This window comes from Oncorhynchus keta, chromosome 10, assembly GCF_023373465.1.
Source record: "Oncorhynchus keta strain PuntledgeMale-10-30-2019 chromosome 10, Oket_V2, whole genome shotgun sequence".
Lineage (NCBI taxonomy): Eukaryota > Metazoa > Chordata > Actinopteri > Salmoniformes > Salmonidae > Oncorhynchus > Oncorhynchus keta.
In genome coordinates this window covers 50629310-50650449 of record NC_068430.1, presented here as the reverse complement: position 1 = coordinate 50650449, position 21140 = coordinate 50629310, and the positions used below count along the sequence as shown (strand labels likewise).

General features: G+C 42.6%; 1 protein-coding gene across 1 annotated transcript; it reads left to right on the top strand.

Moving 5' to 3' along the window:
- The first annotated feature begins 3557 nt into the window (after window positions 1–3557).
- Window positions 3558–20278, top strand: LOC118389543 (protein APCDD1-like). The gene is made up of 4 exons (XM_035779441.2): window positions 3558–4008; window positions 15146–15323; window positions 15630–16149; window positions 16456–20278. Exons 1-4 carry the CDS (start codon window positions 3948–3950, stop codon window positions 17221–17223), a joined length of 1527 nt encoding a protein of 508 aa, XP_035635334.1. The 5' UTR covers window positions 3558–3947; the 3' UTR covers window positions 17224–20278.
- Window positions 20279–21140: the final 862 nt, after the last annotated feature.

The window sequence follows — 21140 nt, the reverse complement described above, 5'->3', positions numbered from 1 at the left end:
TTGCTTCGTTCATCTTCCCTCGATCCTGACTAGTCTCAGTCCCTGCCACTAAAAAACATCCTAACAGCATGATGCTGTCACCACCATTCTTCACCGTAGGGATGGTGCCAGGTTTCCTCCAGATGTGACACTTGGCATTCTGGCCAGTATTCAATCTTGGGTTCATAAGACCAGGGAATCTTTTTTCTCATGGATTGAGAAAGCGGGCTATCATGTGCCTTTTACTGAGGAGTGGCTTCTGTCGGGCCACTCTACCATAAAGGCCTGATTAGTGGAGTGCTGCAGAGATGGTTGTCCTTCCGGAAGATTCTCTCATCTCCAAAGAGGAACTCAAGAGCTCTGTCAGAGTGACCATTGGGTTCTTGGTCCCCTCCCTAGACCAAGGCCCTTCTCCCACGATTGCTCAGTTTGGCCGGACGGCCAGCTCTAGGAATAGACTTGGTGGTTCCAAACTTCTTCCATTTAAGAAGGATGGAGGCCACTGTGTTCTTCAGGACCTTCAATACTGAAGAAAGACACTATCCTGTCTCGGAGCTCTACAGACAATTCCTTCGACCTCATGGCTTGATTTTTGCACTGACATGCACTGCCAACTGCAGGACCTTATATAGACAGGTGTTTTCCTTTCCAAATCATGTCCAATCAATTGAATTCACCGCAGGTGGACTCCAATCAAGTTGTAGAAACATCTCAAGGATGATCAATGGAAACAAGATGCACTTGAGCTCAATTTCAAGTCTCATAGCAAAGGGTTTGAATGGGGGTGTGCTCGGTCCTCTTTTTCCTATAGTCCACAATTATCACTTTTGTCTTAATCACGCCAGGTCTCTGACCTCCCTATAGGCTGTCTCGTCATTGTCGGTGATCAGGCCACTGTTGTGTCATCGGCAAACTTAATGATGGTGTTAGAGTCGTGCCTAGCCGTGCAGTTATGAGTGAACAGGGAGTACAGGAGGGGACTGAGCACACACCCCTGAGGGGCCCCTGGGTTGAGGATCAGCATATCTCCATTATAAATAACGTACAGTTCCTAAGTAGTTTTCTGACACTTTTGTACTCTTACTTGAGACGTTTCTTAGGAGGGCTACTTTTACTTGAGTAAATTACAATCTACCCCCAAGCCACAACTTTTACTAAAGTACAGATTTTCAGTACCCTACCCACCTTTGCAAATGGGACATTGTCTTTTTACCTAATGGCTAACACCATCAGATAGAATTCATAGCAAGCAGTGCACTGGAATGACATTCAGATGAACTGGAATGAAATTCACTCTCGTGGGATGGGTGGCTCAAAGATAACTAACTGAAAGCCACACTCCCAATAAGCCATGTGTAGCGTCGATGCAGGGAGCCAGGAAGCAGGTGCAGTTAGTGAGTTTAATAATAACAAACATGGGAGCGATACAAAACAAGAGAAGCATCTGACAAAGAAACATAAACAATACTACCTAATGAATGATAACAAAATAGTGCTATATAAAGGGTAAGTAGTCAAGGGATTAATGAAGTTCAGGTGTGTCTGATGATAAGAGTGGAGTGATCTGACGGCATAGGCAGGGCTACCCTCAATGTCCAAGGTGAGGCGGAGGGATGTCGTGGGGGACGGCATCAGCCAGGGGACTGGGAACCACTGGCCTGAGGAGGGAAACATGAAAATACGGTAAGATCCGGAAGTTAGTGTGGAGTTGTAATCTGTAAGTTACCTCGTTGACCCTCCGGAGGACCTAGAATGGCCCCACAAACCGGGGACTCAGCTTCTCACAGGGCAAGTGAAGTGGGAGGTTCCTGGTGGAGAGCCAGACACATTCACCAGGATGGAACACGGGAGCCTCACTGCGGTGGCAATCCGTCTGCACTTTCTGACAGCGGACGGCATGCTGGAGTCTCACATTGTCATCATTCAAAACCTTTTCTGTGCGCCTGAACCACTCGTCCACCGCAGGATCTTCGGTCTGGCTTGGAGGAGTCCACGGAGCCAAAGCTGGCTTATAACCCAGAACACACTGGAAGGGTGTCAGCCTGGTGGAAGAGTGGCACAATGAATTCTCTGCGTATTCAGCCCAAGGAAGGAATCGGGCCCATTCCCCCTGCCGGTTCTGGCAATGGCACCTCAGGAACCTCGCCAGCTCCTGTTTCATCCTCTCCACCTGCCCGTTAGACTGAGGCCGGTACCCAGAAGTGAGGCTGACCATGACCCCAATGGCTGTCTCTCTGCTCCTGTGGAACCCTGGTTAGAACGTACCGGACACCATTGAAGCTGGTGCCCCTCCTGTCCACATTAAGGACAGAGCCCCAGCTGTCTACGACGGCATCGCTCTGCCGCGGACAGACATGTGGCCCCGACCTCCATGGGTTCAGTCTCTGACTCAGAATGATCAACGGAGGAGGGAGAGAGGTGATGGGGGTACCGGCGCTCCCAAAGAAGTTTATCCAGATGGATGCCCATCGCGATGAGGGCATCCAAGGATAGGTGGTCGTCTCGGCACGCCAACTGCATCTGGACCTCTTTGCACAATCCTATTCTGAATAGGGTGCAGAGCGCTGGCTCATACCATCCACTGGATGTTGCCACTGTCCGAAAGGTGAGCGCGTACTCCGCGTTGTCTGGCCATCCTGCCGTAGTTGTAGTAGGCACTCACCCCCTCTCTGCTATGGTGGATGGTCGAAGACGCACCTGAACAGAGCTATGAACCACTCATAGGAGGGGCTTCATCACAGTCACACACCTATATTTTAGCTTTAATTAGCTATAAAAAACGACGTAAAAATTCTCTCAGCTTCATGGCAAAATGTGTAGAATAGCATGAGATTATCTTTTAAACAACAATTTTCTCTTCACAGGAAGTTAGCTGTCCCCCCACCTCAATCTCTTTAGGCCCACCCACCAATTAATTTCTGGCTATGCTACTGGTGTGTGCGAGTGTATGACAATTCCAGCCATTTGCGTGGAGTGGATCAAAGCTCCTCACACCCAGGGTAGAACCTCCTCAGGGAACCAATTGGCTGGCCTGGGATCAGCCAAAAAGCCACCCACCTCTATTACCCATTTGTGGGGCTGAGCCATAGCCCCAGTCTGCCCACTGATCCCAGAACCCCTGCCAACACTGCCCTGGCAGCCACCTTTGAAATCCCAGCAAACCCCCACTTTACCTCTGCAGTGGTCAGCAATGTCAACTCCGCCCTTTGAATGTGTGTGTGTGTGCCTCAGCAGGGAGGTGTGATCTGGGGGCTGTGTACTGTGTTGCTATGTAGCTACCACAAATTAGAGGCATAATAATTTATAACGTACAGTGAGGCGAGTGGAAAAGGAGGGAAATTGCAAAAAAAACATTATACATGGTAATTCTCTCAAGTATTAAGACTTTTTCGCTTTATAGATATGTTGGGGATTTGATTGTTTCTCACTTGTGTTGTAGCCTGCAGCTCTTTCTTTGCCCTTTTGCAACTTACTCTGAAAACTCCCAGAGGCTTCAGTTGGAGAAGTTTTAAACTCTCTTTTACTCTCTCTTTTATTCTCTCTCTCGCACACTCACTCCTCTCCGCTCAAACCAATAGTCAGACGGGAGCACACACACAGCCACACATGCACAGGATGCAAACAGAGTGCAGCCCAGGACCAAGATAGACAACCGAGAGAGAGAGAGAGAGAAATCCTCTTCTCTACCACTGAGTTTAGTGTGAGGAGGTTCAAGCAATGTATTCTGACTGAGTGGACTGCATTTCATACCATGGGAAGACAAACTGAAATAGAAGAAGAAACCAACAAACACTATCTGTAAAGGACCACATTTCATACTGGATTATTGGGCTTTCCTCTCTCAATCTTTGGCATGGTGATGTCCTAGATTACCAGCACTGAATTGAAGAGGCTGCTTGTTCTGGACCACAGTGGACTTTGAGGGTCATTCTTTGAGTGTGAGTGAGTGTGTGTGTGTGAGCGGGATCATGTCAAAAGGACATTTCACTCGCCTGTTGAGGGGACTTTGGGTACTGTGGCTGTGGCAAGGTAAGTTCACACTTACGCTCTCTCTCTCTCTCTCTGTCTGTCTGTGTCCTCTGGTTGCCCTCGACCCAGTTTTTGTCCACTTACTGTGCATCTGGACAGTAACAGCTTTAACAGCCAAGCTTCAAATGAAACTGAAGCCTGATTGTGTGCATATGATTCCATGATGATAGCTGATTTATATTATGTCAATTATGGTGAATCTTCACCAAAATGTTATATTTTCAGAAGTAGATTTTAAAGGCTACATGTATTCATTTATATGTTATTTAATTCACTGAACTGGGTCATGATTTCAGATGAAAGCCTACTTTCATTGTTTATTTATTTAATTTAATATTTACTTGAGGAATCAGAATACAATGCAGCACCATGAATTTTGATACAATATTTTCCCATACAGTTTTCATGATCTTTAAAACATATATTTAACATGGATTTAAAAAATGTATGAGCACATTTTATTTTTATTTTTATTTCACCTTTATTTAACCAGGTAGGCTAGTTGAGAACAAGTTCTCATTTGCAACTGCGACCTGGCCAAGATAAAGAATAGCAGTGTGAACAGACAACACAGAGTTACACATGGAGTAAACAATTAACAAGTCAATAACACAGTAGAAAAAAGGGGAGTCTATATACAATGTGTGCAAAAGGCATGAGGAGGTAGGCGAATAATTACAATATTGCAGATTAGCACTGGAGTGATAAATGATCAGATGATCATGTACAGGTAGAGATATTGGTGTGCAAAAGAGCAGAAAAGTAAATAAATAAAAACTGTGGGGATGAGGTAGGTGAAAATGGGTGGGCTATTTACCAATAGATTATGTACAGCTGCAGCGATCGGTTAGCTGCTCAGATAGCTGATGTTTGAAGTTGGTGAGGGAGATAAAAGTCTCCAATTTATATATCTACATATACATATATCTAAAGCACATTGCTTTGAAACTATCGCTGAGAATCAGATTTCTCAAAAACATAATCTAAGGTGAACTGCTTTTTCTGCGCTGTTTACCAAGGTGTTAAAGGATAGCTTAAACACTTACAAAAATATACATCATGTGTGTTTGACCTGTCTTTAACAATTTGTTGCTAGTCGACTCATCCAAAGTTGGAACAAAGCATACAACGGAATGATTGCATACATAATCAGTGATCAAATGAACTAGCGAATAGCTTGTTTATTTATTCTTTACCTCTAGGGCTGTCGTCTAACCTTTGAATTGCTGAAATGTTGAAATCACTGTATCAGAAGTTGTTGAAACTTTGAGCAGGTAACCACCATTTAAGGGGCAGTAGTTAAAAGCATCCAATGGTTCACACCAGCTGATTTGCTTTCGAAATTGTATTAAACTTGTCTGACATGAAGTTCAATTCAGAGAACAATTGACTGTGCCTCTAACTGTGTGTCTATCAGAAAGAGCATGGAGTGGACATTAAGTTACGAGAAATATGCTGAGGACTTTAGCAATGATGCAACTTGTTGATGAAAGATTAAAATCCTTGCAAAAAGTCCCATATTTAAAGTTATATTATAACCTTGTAAAAAACTGCTTACTGAAATTAGATTAGTGAAGAATAAGTCTGTTATCAAAGGCTATCATTCTCTCTCTAGAGAGACAAACAGCATAGTAAGCCCAGGAGTCCTTCTTGAAAAGCCTTCTTGAAAAGCCTTGCATGGTTCCCCAGGAGCAGGGGAGCGTGGTCCTGGAACTAATATTGCCATTATAGTAATAGATGGAATAACAGGCCACTACCATTAACTGACCCTACCTCAGGATAGCGTTTAGAGTTGATTTTCCTCTCAGCAGCCTTGGGGGAGACAAGCATTTAGCCCGTCAGGGCCCGTTAAGGTGATGCGCGAGGAGACGGCGGGAGGCATCTGCCCACTAATAATCACCGTAATAGATTGGTATTTGAAAAGCTGTTTTTCATTTGCTCAGTCAAGTAGTAGACAGGAGCTTTTGAGTCCCTGGGCCCAGACCCATGCCATGAGTCTAGTTTACACCACAACCCAAGGGACTGTTTCTCATTGTTTGTAGATCAAAGGTGTTATCCAAGGAACTTCCATTCACTTTCATTAATGGTTGGACATACAGTGAGCTCTAAAAGTATTGGGACAGTGACCATAATTCCAAAAGGTTTATGAAGTGAGACAAAAATGATTGGTGTGAAAATCACACAATTAATATAGGATAAGAATCCACAGCACACAATTAAGTAAGCAATTATGTTATTTAGATCCATATACAGTGAGATCCAAAAGTATTGGTACAGTGACACATTTTTTGTTGTTTTGGCTCTGTACTCCAGCGCTTTGGATTTAAAAATAATATAATGACTATGAGGTTAAAGTGCAGACTGTATTTGGTCCCACACTCATAGCACGCAATGATTACATCAAGCTTGTGACAGGTGGTATGTTAGTCTCATCACAATGCCACGCAAACAATGCAACACTACTTATTTCGAAGGGTTTCTATATAAATACCAAATAATTTCTGGGTAACAATAAAGTACCTTAGCGTAAAAGATTTCCTTTTAAATGGACAAGAATATCTTTTTAGCAAAAACATTTTTTCTCAAGCAAGACTTTTGCTAGGACTGGCTGGGAGTGGTCTTAGTGGGGAGGGGGAAACTGAAAACTTGCTATTATTAGCAGACATGTTTGGAACTCTTTTTGTTATTGGTCTGTTAACCAATTACCACATGGTGATGTCTAATGGAAAGCCGAAACTTTGCCCATGCCAACCTGCTGATTAGAAGGTCCTTTGTAGAGTGTATTTTCAATCAGCAAATGTCAGGAAATAACACTAATCAAATTTGTTCACCCTTTTCAGTGTTTGTTTTATCAGCTCTTGTACAATATGATATAAAACACAGGAAAAACAGAACGTTGACTGCACTGGGCCTGCACTAGACTAAGAATCTTCCATATTGATTCAGACTTTTGGGCAACTCTACCTTAACGTTGCAACAACACAGCAACAATGTCCAACAATGTCAATACTTGGCTTATTTACATAATTCCAAATGATCTCACCTTTCTCTTAGTTGTACCCCCCTCCCCTCCTCCTGAATCATATTGGCGAGATATGACTGAGCAACCCTGGGTTTAAATTAGACTAAATAGAATCAAATAGAACCTTGCATGTGATAAACACCATATCATATGAGAAAATCCTTGACACCCAGCAACTGTTAGAATTTCACCAAACCCAAACAGTAAGAATTAAAGAGATAGTTCACCTATTTGACAAGTAAACTATCTATTTAAGATGAAAACAACCCACCAATTAGCTCTAGCCCCATAACATCAATAGACAATCAACTTCCCCCTCTCTCGCTCTGTTATCTTCTCCACTGTGCTCTGTATAAGTAGCCCAGCATGCATTGCATGTCAGGTGCTGACTGTTGCTCTTAGGGATTGTTTCAAACTTTTAAAAGTTGGATCTCTGTTTTATATCCCTGGCCCTGAGTGAAACATCCCTATTAGAGTATATTCAGTAGAACCACCCTCCTGGTGCAAAGTACAAGTCTTGCAAGATGGAGGTAGCATTAACCATACAAATAGAATTACTAGAATGGACATACATTTTTTGTAAATTAAATTAATTATGTTTATACGGCCTAAAGACCCTCCTGCTGTAGAACTTACATGCAAATGACAGAGTGAAAGCACCAATCAGAGCTCGTGTAGACTTGCAATAACAGCCACTGAATTCTCAGAGCTCAGAATCCCGATTTCATCCCTGCCTTTCATCCCTTCCATCCCTAACATTCCTATCACCCTACTCATCTCACTAACCCATCTGACCTCATTCATTCAAATGTATATCACCTGTGTATATATTTATATAACAGTAGCCACCGTCTGGTTCCATAACGTCACTGGAATTTTTGATGGTAAGCTCCTGCCTTCACCACAGTGTCTGTGGGTGAATATTGGTAGTGTTTGGAGAAAGGAATGTACGGAGTACTGTTGGGTTAATAGGAGCCAGAGTGAACCACAAGGGAACTGGCAGGCCTTATTGGAAGAACCCCCCTTCATCCCTTGACTAAATAAACAGGGCCGTCGGATTAAGTCAGGTTTAACTTTGATGAAAAGACAACAATGGGTGGCTATACGACTTGAGGGGACACTGGAGATGGGGAAAAAACAAAACCGACCTGGTGCCCCCTGTGAAACACCCTTAAACCCGTGCAGAAAGACATCTCAGTTTGACTGACTTTGTTGTTTCCAGTGAGGATGTCTTTGAGAGGGAGAGAGTGTGAATGGCTGAGGCTGTAACAGCTTGAGGAGATGAATGGCTGTTGGTACATTGAAACTTATGCGTCCCAAATGGCACCATATTTCCTTTATAGTGCACTACTTTTGACCAAGGCCCTTAGGGCTCAGGTTAAACATAGTGCACTATATAGTATATAGGGTTCTATTTGGGACACGGTGTTGTATTTACTGACCACACAGACCGTCCCGTAGATAGGAGGTATGATAAGAGTATGTAAGGTCATTGTGTATTACCTGATTTACCTGATTTAATAAAGGCAAGTAAAAAAATATATATAATTTGATATGATAAACATGTTAGACCAAAGTCACATTTGATTTAAGCTGCTAAGCTTCTATTACAGCATGTTGGATGACTGTCATTCATATTCCATTCACCCAGTTCAATGTAACATCGTAGTTGAGGCTACTACACGAAACATACATTTTCCCTATGCCCATCATGAGGTTGCTACAACCTAGCCTATGAATGAACATTTACAACATAGACGCACACAGGTCGAGAGAAACATTTGAGATGACAGACAATGACACGTGGACAGACTAACACATTCAATACCGCCTTGCACACTCTTGCCTGCAGTAGCGTATATAGGATGTAATCATTATTCCAACAGTTGTAAACAAGAGTTCCTATTGGAGAAATGCAGGTATGTTTATACCCGTTTCGTTTGCTTCCGTTTAAGAAGTGTTTTTCAACAGAATCGGCAGAATGAATATATCCCTGATCACAGCAGCCAAGTTGTATTCATTCTAGCTTCTATGCACTCTTCTCCTCTCACCTTTTCCCTTCGTTTGTGGACTTCAATGAACAACACATCAGCTGTACGTGACCAAGCGAAAAAACCTTTCCAAGCCAAACCATGTCATAACCGCTACACACGGCCTACATCGTTGTTCCCATATTAGCTAAAGTAACGTCCTAGTCAACGTAGCTAATATAACGTTAGTAAACCCGCTACAATCATGCAGTAATGTTACAGTGTACAGGCAGTAAGCAATTACACCAGAGGGCCCCCGGTGGCAATAAATTAATAAAACAAAAAGCTTACCGTGACTTGGAAGAGTTCCAGTGCGGTGTTGGATAGTCATAGCCAGCTAGATAACATAGCATCCCTCTGTTTGAGCCGGGTGGTTGAGTAACTAAACTAGTCAGCTGCATTTGCTAGCTAAGTAAGTGAAACTGAAAGTGATTTTATTTTACGAAATCTCTCTCTCGCTTGCTTCTCCTGCATTTAAGAAATTAATTTGTTGAAAACTGTTCTACTATTGTCTTTCTCTTTGAGGCAACTACTCACCACATTTTATGCACTGCAGTGCTAACTAGCTGTAGTTTATGTGTTCAGTACTAATTTCATTCTCTGGTCCTTTGATTGGGTGGACACCATTTCAGTTCATGCTGCAAGAGCTCTGATAGGTTGGAGAACGTCCTCCGGAAGTTGTCATAAATACTGTGTAAGTCTATGGAAGGGGGTGAGAACCATGAGCCTCCGAGGTGTTGTTTTGAAGTCAATGTACCAAGAGGAGGACAGAAGCTAGCTGTCCTCTGGCTACACCATTGTGCTACCCTACAGAGTGTTATTGAGTCTACTGTAGACCTTCATTGCAAAACAGTGTGTTTTAATCAATTATTTGGTGACTTTAATATATTTGGTATAGTTTTATCTAAAAAGGATCACTTTTTCTATGTTTTACCACTTTTATTTGTATGAAATACACTGAGGAGGATGGTCCTCCCCTTCCTCCTCTGAGGAGCCTCCACTGATGGATAAAAGAGCACATGGGAAATGCTGAGTAAGCTTCAGGCAAACATTACAGAACGTTGAAGATAGAAATGTCATGAATAAAGCTGACATGATTCCTGATTCTACATGTCAGAGATGCATGTTTGTTTTACATGTTATATTTCCATCAGTGTTGTGTACTGCTGAATGCACAACATTCCCACTGAGTACACACTGGTTGAATCAATGTTGCTTCTATGTCATTTCAATGAAATTCCGTTGAACCAATGTGGATTAGATGTAGAATTGATGTCTGTGCCCAGTATGCCGAGTATCAATATAGTGGAAATGTTAATGAGTTAGAAGCCTTGTCCCTATGAGGATACCTGGGGATATTTTTTATCCATCTGTACATGGGCGGTGAGATACTTCCCTCTATTAAAGTGTTGCTGCTATTATATCACTGATCCTTGCTGTGGAGGCCAACGCAGCAGTGTCTGAAAAAGCAGCTGTGCTTGATGGGGCCGGGGCCAACTCAACCTGGGAGACAGAGTGTATCTGCACTGTACCACTCAACTTAAGCTTCTCACACACTGACGGACGCCCACACACACACTAACGCATACATGCAGGCACACATGCACGCACACACAAATACAGGCAGATGCACATATGCATTACAGACGCATGCATGCACGCACATACACAAACACACGTGAATGACGTGGATGTCGATTAAGGCACCTCTCTGATTCAGAGGGATTGGGTTAATGTGGAAGACACATTTTGGCTGAAAGCATTCAGTTGTGCAACTGACTAGGTATCCCCTTTCCCTTTACCCCCCCAGTAATCAAGGGACTGGGAGACTCATTACACCAGACAAAGAAGCTTCCGCTTTTCCTTCCGACCAACTGTACCTCATCAGACCCCGGACACACACTCAAAAAAGAGAAACAAAGACAGATGAGAAAGTAAAAAAGAGAAAACATTCTGAAATCCATCCAAAAGAAATGAGTCGTAAACATGGCTTTTTCATCAAGTTTGCCCTAATCAAGAGGCAGGTGTTAGCTCCACACAAAGCCATGTAGCAGTGTCTGAAGGAGCTATTCAGGGACAGTTAAAGTGGGTTTTCTCATCTAAGCATTGGAGCAGTAAGGCGAGCAGTGAGAGAAAAAGAGAGAGAGGCAAACACACAGAACAGTGGCCACAGGCACTCGAGTCTGACAGCAGGCTGGCTGAGAGACTGGCTGGCTGGCGTCGAGCACTCAACTCCCCCACAAGACGTGGGTGGCGGATTAAAAACCGCCTGGATCCTACCTCATGTGTGTTTGCACCTAGACAGATCCAAATAGAGAGGTACATAAAAAGTATTTGCGCTTGGCCTCCAGTAGTTGGCGGATGAGACATGAGATGGAGAAGCCCGAGTTGCCAAACCCTAATCACAAACACAAACAAACAAATAGGAGCCCAGAGTTCCATCATAAATGGCATCCCTTTTATAAATCAACGTCTGCAGTGTGTAGGATTGATCCTGTGATGGAATTTCCAGGGAGGTAGATAGATGACTTAGGCTGGGGTTCAGACATGCCTGTCTTTCCGGATGGCAGCGGTAGGTCTGATCGACCAGGGTAATGTCCCAAATGGCACCCTATTCCCTTTATAATGTACTACTTTACTACTTATGGGCCCTGGTCAAAAGTAGTGCACAGTCTCTTAGCGTCTATTAAAGTGTTGCTGCTATTATATCACTGATCCTTGCTGTGGAGGGTAACTTTGGAATGCAGTCTATGGGTTAGACCACACTTGATTCACTGCATTGTCTCCTGGAGTTTCTAACTGTGACCACAAGCTGGTCAGATACAACAGGTGAGGCCATTGATGAGCAGAGGCTCAGTGGCAGTGCACTGGCACCCTCCATAGGTTACAGCCAGGACTGGTAGTCAGCCAGAAATTACATTAATTTAAGGTACAATCTGCAATTTGTGCAGCTGTTGGTCATTTCAACTAAATAGTCAATTCGGGATTGAATCATGCATTATTTATGGCTATGTGTTTGATGGCTATAACAATTAATTATACAGCCATCACTTCTGGAAGAAAATAAGTTATAAATACCTCATGAGATTACTATTCCAATAGTTTTACCAGATCATAACCTAAAGTATAAGGTTGTTTTACTCCATTTTCTTTGTTAACAAACAATGCATAGCTTCAAAACATGTTCAATACTACAAGTTTCATTTCATGGACAGTCAGTCCTTGCATCCATAGCTCCAAATTGAAAGTGGTTGGTTTAAATGTCTCCCCATTCCTAAGCTTCATAGCAAACCAAGGAGTCGCTGAATAACAAATTAGAATATGCCCCTGACCACAGGTGAAGAATCAGTGGTATTCATTGAATTAAGAAACAACTACCTTAATAATCTAAATTAAGAAAAATGTATTGTTGTAAACCTGTGGAAAATAAAACTACTACATTACCTTGTAACAAGTCATGCAATAACACCCCTTTTAGACTAAGTACAATAATTTAAACCCCAGGTTGTACAATTTAGTTTTTAGAAAGCACTTTTTTTTTAACTTCTATTATTTTGGTAAATGCAACCATATGTCCCATTGGAATGAGATCCAAGGAAGGAGAGAAACAGAATGACTGCTCACCTGAAAAACACTAGAAAGATTTGGCAAAACAGAGGCCTGAATATTACACCCTAAAAGATTCTTCAGCCATATCTCATAAGTCCTGTCCATTCAATAGAGTGTGGTGATTCACATTTTCTCTACTAACTTAAAACAGACTTGTCAGATGACCAAAGAGGAACAAATTAATTAATCCTGATTAGTATTTCAGCAAAGACCTCTCTAGGGAACAAAATGAGTCAATTTGACGGTGGTGCTCGCCAATAATGGAGACAGAGAATAAACAAATACATCTTCAGGGAGGGAAAATTGCAACCATGTGTCATGTGTCAATGTGCAGCGGTTAAGACGGAGTCAGGCGCAGGACACAGAACTGCGTAAAATATATACTTTACTCGAAAAGAAACAACAAAATTTCCATGCAGGGAAAACACACCAGCTTACAGAAGTCTTGAACACTAAACAAAGAACAAACACGCACAAAACCATGTGGGAACTAGAGGGTTAAATAGGGAATATATTATAATATAATGGGAACCAGGTGTGTACAATCAAGACAAAACAAATGGAAAAAGAACGTAGATCGGTGGCAGCTAGAAAGCCGGTGACGACGACCACCGAATGCTGCCCGAACAAGGAGAGGCACCAACTTTGGCGGAAGTTGTGACACCATGTTTATTCTGCTTTGGACAATTATTTTCTATATTAACGAATGTACTTTGATCACTATTTCCCAAAAAAAGTGCCTCAAGACAAAAATCTCCCAAACCAAACATCATGCTGAGCAGAGAGAGTATCTAAGTGAGTCTCGCACAATGCCTATAAGGCAGCTTCAATGACACGCAGAAACCATTCCAACATCTAAGGAACAAACATCCCCTGGCTGACATTGACACAGAAAATAAAAGCTGTCCAATTACTCTCCGAAAGATTTAAAAGGAAGTAGATTGGCTGATTTTGAATAAACATTGGTTTCTCTCCAATCAAAGAAGTAGCTGAAAAGTGCCATCTAGTAGGATGCCTTGGTGGCGACTCGGGCAGCGAAGTGAGCTTTATCTGGGACAAACATGGGACATAGAGACGAACCTCCGGTAGCTGAACCAGAGAACATCCATAAAGCTGTCCACAGGGCCATGACAAAGCCCACCAACCCCCGGGGTGGTGGTAGAACAGACAGACAAATCAAATCAAATTTTATTGGTCCCATACACATGGTAAGCAGATGTTAATGTGAGTGTAGCGAAATGCTTGTGCTCCTAGTTCCGACTATGCAGTAATATCTAACAGTAATCTAACAAATCCACAAATACCTTTTACACACAAATACACACAAATGTAAAGGGATGAATATAATATGTACATAGGGACAAAGAAAGGGAGAGCGAGAGAGGGACAAAGAAAGAGAGAGAGCAAAAGAAAGAGGGGGGACAATATAAGGACACAGAGAGAGAGAGAGACAGCAGAGCGACAAAAAAAAGAGAGAGCGGCGAATAGGGACTAAGGGACAGGAAAACAAGACAGAACAAGAGGGGAACAGATATAGAAAGAACAGGGTGGGTGAGGGAAAACTAGTGGGTGTCAATGGAGACTCATCCCCTTGTTGTTTGACATTTGGCTGGGGAGACTGAAACCTGAGCCATAGCGTCCTATTACCAATGAGTTATCTCCGTGCTGGATATCATTCCCTCTCCTCACGCTCGCATCATTTGGGTTCAATCAAAGAAATCAACTCGGACACGATTGTCTTGGTCTCTGTTAAAATTGTGGGCCTTGCTCCATCCAAGGCAGGCCAATCGATGCACATAAACGGGTACATAGGTACATCACCATGTGTGGCTATAGCAGTCAAAAGAAAGAAAGAGATTGCAGATGTACATGCGTCAGATACCGTATGTTGATAAAATTGAATAAAATATATTGCTTTTGATAGGAGTAAATGTACCATGCTGTCATGTTAGTGTGTGCTACTCTTGATTGAGCTATGATAATTCCAACACAGTGAAAGTACATAAAAAGTGTCAAATCATGTCTAAAACTTCAATTTCACAATGTAGATATCACACACACACACACACACATATCGGGAAAATGTGAGTTGGAGTTGGAGCTCAGCTGCTGGCTGATAGATGTGTCAAACCTAGAAAAGGTCCTCTTGGTGGATGTGGCCACGGTCTGATTCAAATCTATATATGGCCTGTAATGGAGCCCATCACATCTCATTACATGGACAGTTACAGAAATGTGAACCCTCAAACTGCTTCCAGTCAACCAAATCTTGTTTGGACCTGAAACGCCCAGGGAGTGAATATCTTCCTTTGGCTATTAGTTGTTCTGTGTGTAACCCCTGATTTATGATGGACGAGGTTGATAATCATCTTCTAAGCGTATTATTTTGTGTTTCTGATTCGGATAAATAGTATGGGGTAAAAATAAACTGTGACAGAGTGATAACCGGGAGTGTTCTTATTTTTCTTGGTTCTAGCTGATCTTGTGTCGGGTAGTAAGCTCTGGGAGGTACCCATAGCCCTCTTTGGATCTTTCTCCAACCACACGACTAGCCTGGAATGGGAGCCACAGTGTCAGTATCCCCACCTGCAGGACGGCATCAGAATCACAGCCGACATTCCCCCAAGACTGGAGGGCAGCTGGGTGTCAACAAGGCAAGTGTTGTCCAAATCAAGTTTAGAACGGTACAGGCTATTTCCTGAATATGTACCATTTATGTCTATCACGTCCATTGCAATATAATGATGAATATGGGAAACCCTTCCACAACTGTCACCTTTTTTGTCTTTGTGGAGGTGTGCTCGGTCAATGAGCCTAAAGGTGATTCAGAAGGTTGTTGTTTGCATAAGACACCTAGATAATTAATTATTTCATCACATTTCATTCAAATCAAACAATCATCCATCCAGCTAACTGCTAAAATGGAACTGACAACCCTTCAACCTCTTTCTCCCGAGTAGATGCGAAGTTCGGCCTGGACCTGAGTTCCTGACCCGTTCCTACACCTTCTACCCAAGCCACCTGTTCAAAGCCCTGCAACACTACTACACTGACAGTGGGTGCGAGGAGCCCGCATACTCTCTGGTGGTCCGGGGCAAGCTCCGTCTGCGCCAGGCTTCCTGGATCACCCGTGGTGCCACCAAGACGGAGCACCACCTCCACAAAGTGGGCATTGTCATCCACAGCCCAGGCGCAATGCACCAGCTGGCAGCCCGTCTACCCTCCGTGTGTGTAGGCCTCACCTTGGGTGGCATGGTACCCGGGCGCCTGTACGAGCTGTACAATGCCCGGGCAGGGAGGGACTGTCTGGGTGCCTCAGGGTACTCGATGATGGAGTTGGGCTTGGTGAGAGTGGAGACCCAGCATCAGCCCCATGGAGGTCTGGTTCAGGAGCTCTTCCTTGGGGACGTGCACACAGACTGGACCCAGAGGACATACTATCGACCAATGGGCTACCAACAGCCACTGCAGAATGCTATGGTGAGATTACGGACTCCCCATTAATATGATACATGTAGATCAAGGCAGGGATTTTATTCACATGTATTTCAAGACATTGTAAGTGAATTTGGTCATTCTCTCTCTATCCATTCTTCATCTGATGCTGAATAACTTCCAGTGATAAACTAACTAACTGAAACATAAAACAGTGTCCCAATCTCCAAACAAGCATACTCTTTATGGTCAACACAAGGCTTCATATTATACTAGGCTTCATAATAGCCTGGCATTTTGGATGACAGTTCTACTGTATAACCCTAACCTTTCTATATCTATTTCCACCAGCACCACATCCACCCCTGCCCAGCGTGCGCCTTGCTGTTCCGGGCCTCAGAACAGCGCCCCCCCGTGTTACCCCATGTCCCTGCAGCAACGCCTCTGTCCTTGAACGGCCGATGGGTGAGCCAACGTTGCGAAGCCCGGCCCGCCGTCCTCTTCCTCACCCGAGACTTCACCTTCCGCCCAGATGAGCATTCCTGGGAAGGCCTCTACCGCCACTACTCGGAACCCACTTGCAGCCAGCCCACCTTCACCCTGCGGGCTTCAGGCCACTACGCCCAGGGAGGCCCCTCAGCCAAAGTGGCGGGAGGGACTGAGTTCGTCTTCAAGGTAACCCGGGCCAGAGTCACCGTTCTGGAAGGGGCCACGGCCAGGGTGCTCAACGAGACTAGGCGGGGCAGCTGCGGGAAGGCGGGGGGGTGGGAGGTGGGAGTGGAGCAGGACGTGACCCCCACGGATGGGTGTACCGTCCTGGGGATCAAGCTGCCGCACAAGGAGTATGAGCTGTTCAAGACGGAGCTGGACCATCGACGGCGCACTCTGCTGTTCATCGGGGAGAGGCCGACGGATGGCTCCAGCCCTGACCGGCCCCAGAAGAGGCCCACGTCTTACCAGGCCGCCCTGGTGCATTGTTGCGAGGAAGACACCCCCACGTCGCAACGCCACACCAACCAGCTCAAGCTACTAGCTAGTGGAACCAATAACCTACCACAGCTCCCTTTCTTTGTCCTAGTACTGGTCTCTTTACTGTGGGGTTGGTACTGTGTGTTCTAGAGACAAACTCAACATTGGAGAAGAACACACAAATGATGGTGGAGCTGCTCGTGGTCTATAAGGAAACTCCATGTGCTCCTCCTCAATATCAAGATAATGCCAGACCACATAATAGATGGCCAAAGCCATCTTCAAGAAAACTGTACATAGACTGTCAGTGTATCCATGTTGCATATCTATCATATTATATGTGTCTCATTTTGTTTTCTTTTAAACCGGAGATGCCTTTTGGCAAATGTTTAAGTCACATAAGCGTTCCTTTTCTAAAGAGTGGCAGATTCAGACTTAGGAAAGACGTGCGTTTCCTATGTACTTCTCAGTATTTGGTATTCAGACTTACCTTATTCCGTCACGTAACGCTCTCTGCAGGTGTGGCTACCTTCCGCGCTCCCAATAAATGTAATTAATCCAGTGAAAACCCTCCCCTCTTGCTGGCCAACAGATTTTCTCATGGAATTTTCATTCAATAGGGTTTTCACATAGAGAATGATAGAGGCTTCTAGCTGCCAAAAGGCCATATAAGCATGGGCAGCACCATTGAGGGCTTCCACCATTTTAATGTAGTCAACTTGGTGGGACTTCCAACTTCATTGGCTGATCCCTCCTGATGACCCTGTTAGAGTTATGTCCAACCAGGTCATCAGGAGGGATCAGCCAATCATAAAGAAGAAAATAGACTGCTTCGAAACGGAGCCGCCCATGCTCAAATCAAATCACATTTTATTTGTCACATACACATGGTTAGCAGATGTTAATGCGAGTGTAGCGAAAGGCTTGTAAAACATGCTATCACAGACACTATGATGGCACAGATAAAAAGATGAGTTGTCTATCTATCTCTATGGGTTTTCAGTACATTTATGTTAAGCCATTCCCAGGGTTGGAGAGTAACGGATTACATGGGGATTACTAAAAACGATAACTGTAATCCATTACGTTACCATCAAAAAATATTGTAATCAGATTACAGATACTTTTGAAAAACTAGATGATTACTTCGAGGATTACTTTTAAATTCAGAAAGGATGTTTGCGGAAAAATCTTTGACACTCATCTGTTCGCTCAATGACATTCAAATCAGCATTGAAAAAAGGCACTAGTTTAGATTTGTTCCACCTGAGCTAGTCTGACCACAAGTCAGAGACCACTATGATGACACACCAAACGTATTTGATGGATGGCGGGAAAAGAGAAGGAATAGGCTTTTGTAGGCTACAGTCCAAGCTATGTCTTACAATGGTTTGACTGCTGTCGGCATCTAAAGATTATCCAACTTGAAAAAATGCTTGGAGGTAAGGATGACAGCAGTGGTTTAGTCTACGGCGATACGAATATAACTTATTATTGATATCTACATAATGCATTGATGTGAATCACACTGCTGCTCTCTCATTTAGCTATTGGCGCCGTACGGATTGTGGTTGTTGTGGATGGCTGTTCACAAATCTAAATGTGTATTTGAACCCAATAATGGTTGAATTCTAGAAGTTTAAGCTGCCTATCAATCATTATTTTTTAAACCAGTGGACAGCCAGTAAAAAATGCGCTCGAGCAACAGCTGCACAGTGCGGATCCAAGCCTATGGAATACAAGTGGGGCTTTTTTTCTTCAGTAGTGCTCAAAGCATGCCATTCCATGAGCGCTGCATTTATTTTTCAACTCGAATCAATGAGCCCAATCAGTCCTCCATGAAAACAAAATCATAAACAACAGTGTTGAGCTAGCTAATAAATCCTTAGTTTTGGGGTCATGCACAGGTAAAACAATTTGGCTAATCTAGATTTCCATATTTCCAAGTCCTATTCTTGAAGATTAATTAAGTATAACACTTATTGGAATAACTTTTTAATGTAAAGATTTAATCATATTATTATATGTAGTAGAAAGCGATGGGTTATAAGAAACCTACATAACCAACCCATAAAGTAAAATGTAACATTCATATATGGCCAGCTATGTAAACTTTAACATTGATTTATCCTGCAAAAGATGTTGTTCAATTGGTATCATACATTTTTGTCTTCTTCAAATGCCTCTTAAGGGGAAAGTGATCTAAAAGTAACACTGTTTGAGTTTGGGTAATCCAAAAGTTATGTTACTGATTACAAATTTGGATAGATAACTAGTAACAGTAATGGATTACAATTAGAAAGTAACCTACCCAACCCTGGCCATCCCTTTAAATAGGGTGTACCTTTTAGTCCGAATTTTGTCAACAGAACATATTGCGAGAACGGGCTCTGAATATTAGTGATCAATGAGAAAGCCATCTAAATACATGCATATTCATATCCGTTTCAGCAGCAATTGGTAGACTGAAAATATTCTGATTTTGTAGATTATTTAGGTTTAGAAAATAATCTATGAATAATTAAAAAACAGGTTTGGAGAGCCTTTATGCACAAAATACAGTACCAGTCAAAAGTTACTTTGAAGAATATAAAATAAATTTTGATTTGTTTAACACTTTTTTCATTACTACATGACTCCTTCCATATGTGTTATTTCCTAGTTTGATGTCTTCACTATTATTTTACAATGTAGAAAATAGTCAAAATAAAGAAAAACCCTTAAGTAGGTGTGTCCAAACTTTTGACTGGAACTGTATATTGATTGGTAAAATGTAGAATGGTTTGGTTCATCCTGAAAGTTGCCACATTCATATCTTCAACCCATGTTAATGTTGGAAGATTAGTGTACATATAATTATATTAGGGAGAATACTGTACAATAGTAGGCTATACCCTCGTATATTGCCTGTATTAACCTGTAACGGCGTTCTTCGTTTGTGGAAAGAGAGTCGGACCGAAATGCAGCGTAGTGGTTACTCATGTCTTTAATGAAAGGAAAAAAGCGATACATGAAATAACTATACAAATATGAAAACAACAAACGGAACGTGAAACCTATTACAGCCTATCTGGTGAAACTACACAGAGACAGGAACAATCACCCACAAAATACAAAGCGAAACCAGGCTTCCTAAATACGGTTCCCAATCAGAGACAACGAGAATCACCTGACTCTGATTGAGAACCGCCTCAGGCAGCCAAGCCTATACAACACCCCTAATCAGCCGCGATCCCAAATACTACAAACCCCTAAACGAAAATACAATAACATAAATCCATGTCACACCCTGGCCTGACCAAATAATATAACAAAAACACAAATACTAAAACGTGACATAACCATGGAATTGTGTGATTACAAGCCATGCATCGGGTTCAAACTGTTACAGCTTGGTCTGTGCTCAGTCCCATAACGATTTAATTAGCCTACCTTTTCAATATTCTTAACTGTTACTAATGATCCGTGACGGAGTTTACAGAGAAAGCAAATGAAGGTAAACAAAACAATGTAATTAATTGGAATGATAATGTAGGATATACCAACTGAAGGGAACTAACAGTAAATTGGCAGTTGAATTTGTGTTGTTATTAGGCTTACTGACGGTTGATACTGATACTAACAGTAAATTGGCAGTTGAATGTGTGGTTATTAGGCTTACTGATGGTCGATACTGATAGTGGCTAATATTTAACATGAGGAAAATAGGAAACTGAGAAAGTCGGGATAGCCTAAAATAAAGACATTTGAGAGTGTTTATCCCCAACCTGGATGGTTAGACGTAACATAGTAAATGTAAATCCGGAACACTCTAATTAGTATGATACATTTCAGAAAGTATTCATACCCCTCGACTTATTCCACATTTTGTGGTATTACAGCCTGAATTCAAAATTGATTAAATAGATTTGATTTCTCACCCATCTAAACACAATACCCCATAATGACAAACTGAAAACATGTTTTTAGAAATTTTAGCAAATATAGAGAATATCTCATTTAAATAAGTATTCACAGCCCTGAGACGATACATGTTAGAATCCACTTTGGTCATGATTACAGCTGTG

What these genes read in the sequence shown, in the direction of transcription:
- LOC118389543 (XM_035779441.2), top strand. Translation starts at nt 3,948, where the DNA reads ATGTCAAAAGGACATTTCACTCGCCTGTTGAGGGGACTTTGGGTACTG. An exon ending in GGTACTGTGGCTGTGGCAAG is followed by an intron (nt 4,009 to 15,145) that starts GTAAGTTCACAC and finishes TCTTGGTTCTAG; the next exon opens with CTGATCTTGTGTCGGGTAGT. An exon ending in AGCCACTGCAGAATGCTATG is followed by an intron (nt 16,150 to 16,455) that starts GTGAGATTACGG and finishes TATTTCCACCAG; the next exon opens with CACCACATCCACCCCTGCCC.